Raw genomic sequence first — 12,322 nt, forward strand, 5'->3', positions numbered from 1 at the left:
CGGCTCGAAGAGGATGTTCTAGGACTCCATGCCACACACAATTGACTAACTCACATAATCAATCAAGACATGCAATCCCAAACATCTACAACAGAAACCTAGTGAACCCAAACCTAGAACCTTAAGGGCTCTGATACCAAAATGAAACGACCGTCCCTTTTTTTTTTTTTTAATAAATAAAAATAATAAATATAATATAATAAATAGAACTACAACTAGTGGTCCCATACCCACTAGCCACCTAACCACAATCACAATCATCAGCAGAAATAACAACACCAACATAATATCCAATAATACTCCAATAAAAACCAATAACCATAATCATCAACAATAATCAATCCAAACAACAAGAAACAAGGAACCAGCAACCTAGCAATGTTTCTAATGACCCAACTCTAGCAACCTAGCAATGCCAGACAACATCCAATCGAGTCCCTAGAACATCCTCCTCTTCATTGCCTTGATTCCACGATCACACTTTGCCTTTACCTGCACCACAAACACAAATTGAGATGCATGAGTATTTGATAAACACTCAGTGAGGCAATCCTCCCATCTACTGGGCTATACACACAAGCAACAATGATTCCAAAGTTCCAAGACAAGCAACAAACAAACACACAAACCAGGAAATCAAACATCGACTAACTGGAAGGGAGGTGTCGACCGACACCAGCCAAGTGTCGATCGACACTGGCTCAGTGGTGTCGACCGACACTACCCCACAGTGTCGATCGATGCCCAATTTTCTGGTGTCGACCGACACCAAGTGGTATCGATCGACACTCCCTCTGCAACTGCGATCCGCACGAAAACGAGAGTCGAATCTCACTTCCGAAACTCCTCCAAATCGCCCAATACTCACGACCCAAGCCCTAAACCTCCGTAGGAACCTGTTTCAACCAATCCCAAGCAAGAAAAACACACAAACAAGCAAGAACAAGCAAGAACAAAGGAATCAAAGGCTTAGATAAGCCATGGTCATGCACTCACCTCTTGGAAGGAAGATTTAGACCAACAGAAACGAATCCAACACTCCTAGCAACCTTCCAACACGTTCCTAGCCTTGGATCTTCAATCCCACAGCAAGATCTCACCAAAAACGCCTTGAAATCTCACAAACTCTCTCTAGAACCTCAAGAACAAATTTTCTCTCTTTGTTTCTCTGAAAAACGGCGACACAACAACTAAACACGACCCTAGGTCGTTTTCTCCCTTTTAAGACCCGGTTCAATGGTTTTCCCTAACCAAACCGGTCCAAATCGACGATTGAAACAAACCCGACGAACCCAGAATAAGTGGTGTCGATCGATGCTACAAGGGTATCGATCGACACCCCTACCCAAAACGCATATTTTGGTTCGCGGATGTTACAGGTATGAGGTCCTAGAATATCCTCTTTGAGCCTTCAATGAGATTTCACAATATGTTGTGTATTTTTGTGTGCGGTTTAGTTTTTTTTTTGATAGCCTATGTGCTTGGTAGTACAATAGTTAGAGGTGTTTTAGTTTGTAATTCTTGGACGTGGTCGCGGTAAGGGTTAGGCAGGTTCCTGAGGCCAATGAGTGTGTAGCCCAGACATCCACGAGGAGGCACGTTAAAGGGTCGCAAGCATATTAGAAGGGACTAGAGGAGTTAGCCGGTGAGAGTGCCGAGAGTGCTTGGAACCCAGGTGTGGGGTTGCAGCAGGTGGAGCCTAGGATCCAGATGATATCTGTTGGCATTGCTGTTGGAGCCGGTTACCAAGAGCGGTACTAATGCAGGCTCCAGTTGTGCCGCCGGTGGTGGAGGTGCAGCCGAGGGTTGCAGATGTTGAGGAGCTTCCATCCTATCTTAGGAGGATGGAGCAGTTGTAGATGATCAGTACGAGATTCTTCTCGACAGGTATCAAACATAGAGAGGCGGATGGTTGGATGGATGCAGTTGGAGTTGATTTTTCTGTTCATTTGAGTATTCCAGTCGGATGCTAGAATGTCTTGGAATCAACTTTTTAGAGGTTGATGCACATCTCTAGAGGAGGGATGTTGCAACTAATGGAGTCTAGGAAGCTTACGCCTGGGAGAGTTTTTGAAATGGAGTAAATCGTTTATGTGTGTGCACGGGTTAAGCCAAGGAGGGCAAGCATGCCTAGGTGCGGAGGCTTATGAGAAGCCTTCGGGCGGGTTGAACTAATCGTCGCGGTGATTGTGGTTGGAGTTCGTAACAAAGAAAATGTGTTAGTAGGATCTTAACATATGAAGATTCTCATCAGCAAATTGGATCAAAGAGTCAAAGGGAAAGAAGATCAAGGAAACACTTAATAAAAGAGCTTTTGGCCAAAGAGAGCATGGGAATTCTATTGAGGATGATGTCTATCAAGTCCAGCCCACTTTGAGCCTAATTCAAGTCCAAGAAAGCCTAAAATAATCACTTGATTTTGTGGTCAAAGAGGAGTGATGAAAATAGATACATGCACCAAGAGTCACTTTGGAGAAAGGGATACATGCACCAAGAGTTGAATCTTCATTCAACTATCTATCTTTATTGTTTTTAGTTTCAAGATTAGTTAATACTTGGCTTTGTTACCAAGTTTATTTTCCTATATAAACTCATGTAAGAGCAATGAAATAAACAATCCAACTTTTTATCAAAACCTTTTATATTTCTCTGAGAGTGATTCTCTTCTGCTCTTTGTGAACAAAACCAATTGCTTGATGTGATTCCAACAATCAAAACCGACTGCTTGATGTGATTCCAACAGTCAAAACCTGATCTCCTTGGTGCGAGGATGAGAGATCCGATCTTTTTGGTGCGAAGCTGAAAGATCAAATCGGTATATCAAGAGCTTTTCTGCGACTCTTGTGCAACCATTCAATCCATCATTCTTATTCTTAAGACTTCATTGTCTTTAGAATCAAGGTGTCTCTATCAACCAACTAGAAGGTGTCGATTCTTTGGGAGAATCATATCAGAGTTTGCTGAAAGTGCCAATAACATAGAAGATCATGGGAGATGAGTTTATGAGGATACTTGGACGGGCTACGGTATTGATATTCATATTGCAGGATAGTCGATGCTAGCATATTTGGTCATCAGCCCTGTGGAGTTGTATGAGGTCATCTTTGGTATGGATTGATTGCATCGGTACAAAGTACATCCGAATTTTCATCGGGGTAGAGTTGTGTTTGAGCGGCCCGAAGGGAAGCGATTAGTTTATCAGGGATTGAGGCCGACTTCAGGGAGTCTGGTTATCTCAGCTGTGCAAGTAGAGAAGATGATGAGGAAGGATTGTGAGGCTTATCTGGCTACTAATTCTATGCTGGAGTCTGTAGGGCAGGTTGCTGTTGGTGAGATTCCTGTGGTTCAGGATTTTAAGGATATATTTTAGTCATTTCAGATCGGTATGATACCTTCACGATTGAGTTAGAACCAGTGATGACATATTTGTCTAAGGCACCTTACAAGATGACTCCAACAAAGATGGAAGAGCTGAAGAAGCAGCGGGAGGATTTGTTAAACAAGAACTTCATGTTTGAGCATGTTTGAGTGTTGTTGTTGTGGGGTAGTTGGGTGGGAAGATTGCATGTTAGAGGGATTACCCAACTCACTGAGTAATCTTAGACTACTCATGATAAAATTTTGTTTTGCTGGAAAGTGTGAGGTGGGTATAGAGCTTGGGCAGCTAGGAAACCGGCTAGGGCATTTTTTTTGCTGTCTTGCAAAATTCGATGTTTCCTTTTAAACATGTTTTCTTCAATATGGATCTAACTATTTTAATTAAGTGTTTTGTTTTGAATGTACATTATACTTAACTAATAAATCGAGATATTTACATATATATTCGGACATGTGGAAACGGTACATGGCCTAGTCCGGGCCAGCACAACGTCGCATGCGTACCAAGGGTTGAAAAGCCTAAGGTACATAAGCAGCGGGTAGGCATCGCCAATGAACTGGTCGAGGATCCTAATTTGTTGGTGCAACCTCTGTCAGATCATAGACGAATGTCGTCTCGTGCGGGCCAGTCCGCGGTTTGTCCAGCCGTAGGGACTGTTTGGGGGTGTTCCAATTACAAATCCGGGTGCGGTCATCTCAACTTCATTCGCTTTAGCCACTTTCTATAAATATAAAATTTGTACCGCTACTCTAGCCATGTTTTCCCAGGCGCTAGCTCCCATATTGCTATGTGTGTCATCCATCATCTTAACCTGGAATGGATCAAAAGACACAAAAAACACACAAAGACACTCTAGGACTTCTAAAACGCAAACAGACTCATTTGGACACTAAGTGCATCAAAATACAATGAAAAAAAACAATGAAACATGACAAAAAGGATAAGAAAAACCTTGATAAAGCGGTAAATATGAAGTGTGTCAAGTTACTTGGAATACACCTTTTGCCAATTTCGTACTTTTATCTTTCTCAAAAGTGGGGGATTTCAAGAGCGTTGAGCTGCACCTCGATGAGTTACGAACAAAACGTGTGAAGCTTGATCTTGTAACTGTGCGAATTGTCTTCGACTTGAGCGAAGCTGGTTTAGATGGTACTGGAGTTTTTATGACCTGGAAAAAGATTGATAAGCCTGTGGAAATGAATAATGATCATTTGGTTCATGATGCTTTTAGGAAAGGGCGGTTTCTTAGGAGCTGTGAACAAATGAGAGAGGCGAAGAACAAACGCCATGGACATATACCAGAATCTTATGGAACCTGTGGTGAAGATGCCGACAACTGTACTTTAGTATGTAAATTTCAACCTATACAAACACACTAGACTGTATGTAGAGACTTGACAGTTGTGTTTAAGTTTGCTCTTTTACATGATTCTCTCTGTTTGCATTTGTCTTGTTTCTCAGTCTTGTATAGACGAACTTACACGGTGTTGTGTCAATTACACCATTCCCTCTTGTTGATAATAGCTTGGTGATTTGTTTCATTTCATCAAGAACCTGTTTCTTCTTCTCGGTGTATGTTTCACTTCCACTTGTGCCTCCAAATGAGTTAGGTACCATCAAATGATGAACAATATAGTTTTGGACTTCACCATGATCATGTATTGAGGAAATTGCTTGTTGAACTTGTTCTTCAACGATCTTATCTCGACGACCAGAGGTTTGTACAGGCACTTCCCAAGTTTTTTTACTCAATAATGATGTTGTCCCTTCTTTTTAATTTCTTTTGGTAGTTTTGTTTTATGTACGTAGTTGCCAATACATATAAATTTTTAAGATATTATCTATTCTCAGTCACCCAAACAAAACTGATCTGCGGATAGGGAATGCGATATGTGGATATGAAACATGCACGTCACATACGCTTACATAACGCGGACACATACTCGATCGCACTTTCTTTATATATGCCTCTCAACGATTTAGTAAGCCACAACACACTCTTTGTAAAATAATTTAGTTATTTTACTTTGGTCCATGGAGGAGGGTTCGTTCAAAGGGTTGAGAAGAGGTGCATGGACTCCTGAAGAAGATAACCTCTTGAAGGAGTGCATTGATAACTATGGAAAAGGAAAATGGCACCTAATTCCTTTGAGAACCGGTATATTATATATATATATATATATATATATACACACACACGTAATTTATATTCTTTTTTGTTTCGATTGAAAATAACTATTAACAAGTTGCTGTATAATCACTGATCATGTCTTAAGTATGACCCAGATGAAATATCTTATTTACTGTTCACATAATTAAATGGTATATTTATACGGTAAAAGTAATAAAAGCATTCAACTTTTCATTTTAAATTCCTACCAAAAAAAAAACTTAACATTTTAAGTGATTTAAAGTTTAATGAGTAACATTTTATAATTTGCTGTAAAATTCTACCAAATATCACTCTACACAAAGTATTTAGATTTGTGTGTATTTAACTTTGGAAATTCTCTAAAATCCCTTAAAGTCATTAAAAACATAATGCTTGAAATGTTTTTCTACAACTATAGATATATATATATATATATATATATAAAGTCACTATTTATAATAACACATGATTTTAAAACACTTTTTAACATACATACATGATTGATGAACAACATAGAATTTGTTATTTGTTATTCTTCATGTTACGTAAGTATATATATATACGTAGAGCTCACTCCTCTTATTGGTTATGTAGGGTTAAACCGATGCAGGAAGAGTTGTAGACTAAGATGGTTGAACTACTTGAAGCCAGGTATCAATAGAGGAAAATTTAGCCTTGATGAAGTTGATCTTCTCCTTCGCCTTCATAAACTTCTTGGAAACAGGTTTATGTTGTTCAGACGAAAATGCAAATTAATTACTAACTATCTAACATAGTGTAATATGAATAGATACTAACTAAGTAATATACAAACGTTCAAATGCATGCTTAGGTGGTCACTGATTGCTGGTCGATTGCCTGGTCGGACCGCAAATGATGTCAAGAACTACTGGAATACTAATTTGAGTAAGAAGCAAGAAACGTGTTGTAAGATCAAAAGACAAAATAAAGAAATTACTTGTTCAACTAGCACACCCGCGGCCAAAAAACTCAATGTAATAAGTCTTCCACCTCAATCATTCTCCAACAACAGTGATGTGTTAGGAGTTGGGCTTAGCGAAGTTAGTACCCGAGATGGTAGTATCACATGTAACAAAGATGACGGGAAATGTGTGTTTGTGAACAATCTAATGGATTGAGAGAGTATGTGCTGGGAGAGAGTATTGGAAAAGTGCCAAGAAGCCGATGCAGCCGGTCCTAAAGCTACTACGGTCGAGGAGGCTGAGAATTTTTCCATGAACTCAATGTCTTTGGCATTTGACGTTGATAGACTTTGGAGTCTGTTCAATAAAGATAGTGAAGAGCTTGATGAGTTTATTACTCAATAACTGGTTTTTCCTTATAATCAAGAGCTTACAGATCTAAATCCAGAAAAAAATTTCAAATCCATATCAAGCAGGATTTTTCTTGGCATTATTCTACCAACATCGCCAAAATGTATCCTGTTACAACAGTTTTAAGATGTTGACAGTATCACCGGAATGTAGCGTGCACATTATTAATTCTTTTACAATCATAATTATTATTTATCTTTAACTTTCTTTGATAGCAATAGTTCAGTCAGCTGCATCTCAGAATTGTGTGATCCAAAAACAACTAGATATTTTTCTATCATAAGAAAACTGATAAATTTGAAAGAAGACGAATTAATACAATCGGTTCAACAAATACTAATGTATATGACGCCGGAATGACACTCAATAGATTCTTGTTATTATATGATAGTTGCGTCATCTAATTTTTCGACTCCATGCAGAACATGTTCTTATGGGAAACACTATATATTTGAAAGAAAATATTCTTAACACTAGTAGAAATGAAGAAACGCCTCTTGGTGTTGGTCGACAATGAAAATCAAGAAACTATAGTCTATAGATGAAAGGTACAAAATAGAGAGATGTTGTAGACTTGTAGGACAATGACTTTGTATAAGTTACCGTTTTTATGAGATCATGTCTTATTCGAAAATTTGTCCTCGACAATGAGCATGCAGGTACCTATCGGTCCCTTTTTGTTGATAACAAATTCCTTATTGTTAAAAAAAAATTAGTGACTTATCGTATCTCTAAACCTCATCTCTTAAAAAATACGTAATCCCAAATTGCATTATTGCCAAGTAATTTTATTTGTCATATGTGGATCTTAACCCCAATAAATATGTGATGGTGAAATAACAAGATGAAGTAAGCAATAATAGAGCTTCACTTTCACGTTTCACTCTTTGTATAACTTTCTTCTATCCCGTTTGTCTCCCTTATTCTCATTTTTTTTTTAAACATATAGATGTATTATATAAAATTACATCATACATACATACATATATGTAGAAAGGTAAACTCCGTCGAGATTTCTATTCACAAGACAAACCTTATATATGGTACAATAGGAGTGCTCCCCAAGTTCTATACATATTCGATAACAAGAGTATAAGGAAACATTCTATATTTCTAGATTCTATGATATCTATCTAACACTCCCCCTCAGTCGAAGCGGGAGAGATTCGCGGACGCTTAGACTGGTTCGGAAATCAATGAACAATGGTGAAGGCAGACCTTTGGTGAAGACATCGGCGAGCTGATATGCAGAGGGGACATGAAGAACACGAACCTGACCAAGTGCCACTTTTTCTCGAACAAAATGAATATCTATTTCAACATGTTTAGTGCGTTGATGTTGGACCGGATTGGAGGATAAGTAGATGGCAGAGATATTGTCGCAGTAAACAATGGTGGCACGGGGTAAAGGAATCTTCATTTCTAACAAGAGTGTGCGTAGCCAAGTAGTTTCGGAGACAGCATTGGCAACACCGCGATACTCCGCCTCAGCACTAGAGCGAGAGATAGTAGCTTGGCGTTTAGAAGACCACGAGACAAGGTTGTCTCCAAGAAAAACGCAGTAACCCGAAGTTGAACGCCGTGTAGAAGGGCAGCCGGCCCAATCAGCATCCGAGTAGGCAATCAAATCAGTGGTTGTGGAGCGGTAAAGATGAAGACCATGTCGGATCGTGCCTTTAAGATAACGTAGTATGCGCTTGAGTGCCAAAAAATGATTCTCACGAGGATCATGCATGAACAAGCAGATTTGTTGAACCGAGAAAGAAATGTCAGGCCGTGTGAACGTGAGGTACTGAAGAGCGCCTGCCAAACTGCGGTAAAGAGTAGGATCCGAGACTGGTGGACTGTCATCAGCCTCAAGCTTTGTTTTTGTGTCGACCGGTGTAAGACAAGGATTACAAGCAGTCATACCAGCACGATGAAGAATATCAGCCACATAATTTTGTTGGTGAAGGAACAAACCATGAGCATCACGTTGAACAGAGATTCCCAGAAAATGATGAAGTTGGCCAAGGTCGGTCATTTCAAACTCGGAGCTAAGATGAGTAATAATGCGTTGAAGGAGAGGTGTAGTTGAGGCGGTGAGGACGATATCATCAACGTAGAGGAGGAGATAAGCAATGGCAGAACCGTGACATAAAATGAACAAGGATGCGTCGGAGGAGCTTTGTTTAAAACCAAGAGTTTTAGCATAGGTGGCGAAGCGGTTGTACCAAGCCCGAGGGGCTTGTTTCAGGCCGTAGAGAGAGCGTTGGAGGAGACAAACGTGATCAGGTTTGGAGGGGTCAACAAATCCTGGTGGTTGATGCATGTAAACTGTTTCTTCAAGATCGCCATGAAGAAAAGCATTCTTGACGTCGAGCTGATGTAAAGGCCAATCACGGGAAGCGGCAACGCTGAGAACAGTGCGGATAGTGGCTGGTTTCACGACGGGGCTAAACGTCTCATCGCAATCAATTCCAGGCTGTTGAGATTTACCGTTTGCCACGAGGCGAGCTTTATAGCGAGACAAACTACCGTCAGCATTAAACTTGTGCCTGAACAACCACATAGAACGAATTATATTAGTAGCAACAGGTCGCGGAACAAGTTTCCACGTTCTACATTTAATAAGAGCATCATATTCTACTGTCATTGCTGGGTTCCAATTGGGATCTTTTGCAGCCTGAACATGAGACAAAGGTAAGGGAGAAATTGTGGCGTCAGTATGAAGACACAATCGAACGCGTGGTTTAACAATACCACTTTTGCTACGAGTTGTCATAGGGTGAGTAGGATGAGGAGGAGGAGAAGGAGGAGTTGAATTTTCTGAAGCTTGCGGAGCAATGACCGGGGGAAGAGGCGGAATGGGAGCAATTGGTGATGGAGGAAGAATAACAGAAGGAGAAGAAGAAGGACTTACAGACGGAGTGTGGGTCATAGAGAAAGGAAAGGTAGCCTCATCGAAAGTGACATGGCGGGAGAGTATGATTTTCTTGGTTGTCATGTCGAGGCAGCGAAAACCACGATGATCTGTTGGGTAGCCAAGAAATGCACACCGAACAGACCGCGGAGCAAGCTTGTGTGGCGTCGACGGTAGAAGGTTAGGATAACACAAGCACCCAAACGTCTTAAGCTGATGATAGTCGGGTGCTGTCTTAAATAGCTTAGTGTACGGTACGTCATTAGCAATGGATGATGATGGGAGGAGATTGAGAGTGTGGACAGCAGCATTGAGAGCTTCCACCCAATACGTGAGGGGCATGGAGGCTTGGATGAGGAGCGTACGAACTAAGTTGTTGATGGTGCGGAGCATTCGTTCGGCACGACCATTTTGTTGAGACGTGTAGGGGCATGAGAACCGGAAGACGGTGCCATCGGTCGCCAATTGTTCCTTAAACGCAAGATTATCATACTCTCCACCATTATCGCATTGTAGTGCTTGTATTTTGCAGTGAAACTGTATTTGCACATAGTGGGAAAAATGCAGATACTTGGAGAACGTATCACTTTTTCGATGAAGCGGATAAACCCACACAAAATGAGAAAATTGATCAAGAAAGATTAGGTAATATTTAATTCCACTAAGACTTGATATTGGAGATGTCCAAATATCAGAATGTATTATTTCAAAAGGACGAGAGAAAGAGGTAGTAGAAGAAACAAATGGGAGCCTAGTATGTTTACCCAATTGACATGCTTGACACATTGTTGTCAAGTCAGTCTTATTGCTAGAAATAGAAAGAGAGGAGAGAAGACGATGAAGAACTTGGTCATTGGGGTGGCCGAGTCTTCGATGCCAGAGAGAAGTAGTAGAAGCAGCAAGAGCAAGAGGAGGAGTCCGAAGGGGGGATGGAGTAAACGAGTAGAGAGGCCCCGAGCTGTTACATCGGAGAAGATTGGTCCGAGTTGGAAGGTCCTTAACAGTGAAACCAAAAGGATCAAATTCAAGAGAACAAAAGTTATCCGTGACAAATTTACGAACGGATATCAAATTTTTAACAATTGCAGGACAAACAAGAACATTGCGTAGAAAAAATGGACGAGAAGGAGAGTTTAGAATCCCCTCACCGGTTGTCGTAACAGGAGCGCAAGACCCATTCCCAACAGTAATAGAAGGGAGATTGCTCGAATTAAAAGTAGAACGAAGAATACCTGGATGCGAGGCAATGTGGTCTGTTGCACCGGAGTCCATGTACCATGGATTGTATGGATCCTGCAGTGCCATCGTATTAAACGCATGAGTGATTTGCGCAGGTAAGTACGAGGCCGTCAGTTGTTGTTGAGTTGCTGCATTAGTGAGATGGGCTTCATGATTGGGCCTAGGAGAGGGTCCAAGAAGACCAGGCTGCATACGACTGTTGTGAGCGGAGTAGTTTGGGAGTGAGCCCAACGGGGAGAATTGATGGCTAGGGTAGGAAAGCATCGGCGGAGGATAAGTCGCTGGCCATGGTTGAGCTCCTTGTGGCCAAGTCGGTGTGTACAGTGGAGGCCATTGACCGTTGTAGCGTCCGCGACCACGACCGTAACGGCCACCACGACCACGGCCCCGATTACCTCTACCACCGCCGTTGTGATGTGAGTAGTTGTTGGTGTTGTTGTTCGAGTAACCTCCTTGGTTGGACTGACGTTGCTGGTCTGAGGCTGTGTAGAGAAGAGCAGGAGCAGAAGCCGTGTTGTGGTTGACGAGTGTCGGTGGTGTCGGTTTGGTGAGGCGTTTCTCTTCCATGGTGAGCATCGAGCGAGCTTCAATGAACTGTGGGAAAGGGGATTTGTGTTTGATAACATTGATGATGTTATCAAATTTGTCGGATAGGCCGTTAAGAAGATGCATAACAAGAGCGCGGTCCGAGACGGGTGAATCGAGATTGGTGAGCTGATCGGAGAGAGTCTTGAGTTTTTGGCAGTAGGTGTGAATGGTGAGATCTCCGATGACAGTTGTGCGAAGTTCATTCTCAAGTTCTAGAGCTCGAGCCTCCTTGTTATCTCGGAAGAGATTTTCAATTGTGAGCCACAAATCACGAGCAGAGCACTTGGTTTTGAGGACGGTGTCGAGGATTGATTCTGATATGGTTCCGTAAATCCACATCTTAAGTAAGCCATCATGTTCCTTCCATTCTTTTTCGGTTTCAGGGGTAGGAGCAGAGGTACCATCAAGATGGCCGAGAACTCCAAAACAGATGCAGTGAGTTTCGAACAACTCTCGCCAAACTTGATAGTTGAGTTTGGTCATATCAAGGGTTATAGGGATATAAGCCTTGATCTAGGAGATGCTAAATGGTTTTTCATTAGTGGAGGAAGAAGAGGTATGGGGAGCCATGATGAAGAGAACAAAAGAGGAAGAGAAAGAAGAAGAGATGTGATGAAGAAGAAAGAGAGCGGAGATTGGATCGATCGCTTAGCTTGGTGGCTAGGTTAAGTGTCTGATACCATGTAGAAAGGTAAACTCCGTCGAGATTTCTATTCACAAGACAAACC

At 41.4% G+C, this 12,322-nt stretch overlaps 2 protein-coding genes across 2 annotated transcripts; one reads left to right on the top strand and one right to left on the bottom strand.

Annotated features, from left to right (window-relative positions):
* Positions 5,407-6,747, top strand: LOC104789566 (transcription factor MYB114-like). Its single transcript, XM_019245528.1, has 3 exons — positions 5,407-5,537; positions 6,126-6,255; positions 6,364-6,747. Exons 1-3 carry the CDS (start codon positions 5,414-5,416, stop codon positions 6,668-6,670), a joined length of 561 nt encoding a protein of 186 aa, XP_019101073.1. The 5' UTR covers positions 5,407-5,413; the 3' UTR covers positions 6,671-6,747.
* On the bottom strand, positions 10,136-12,077 carry LOC109132910. Its single transcript, XM_019245373.1, has 2 exons — positions 10,532-12,077; positions 10,136-10,353 (listed from the first exon to the last, which is right to left on the bottom strand). Exons 1-2 carry the CDS (start codon positions 12,075-12,077, stop codon positions 10,136-10,138), a joined length of 1,764 nt encoding a protein of 587 aa, XP_019100918.1.

The sequence above is a fragment of the Camelina sativa genome, chromosome 5 (genome assembly GCF_000633955.1).
Source record: "Camelina sativa cultivar DH55 chromosome 5, Cs, whole genome shotgun sequence".
Classification (NCBI taxonomy): Eukaryota; Viridiplantae; Streptophyta; class Magnoliopsida; order Brassicales; family Brassicaceae; genus Camelina; species Camelina sativa.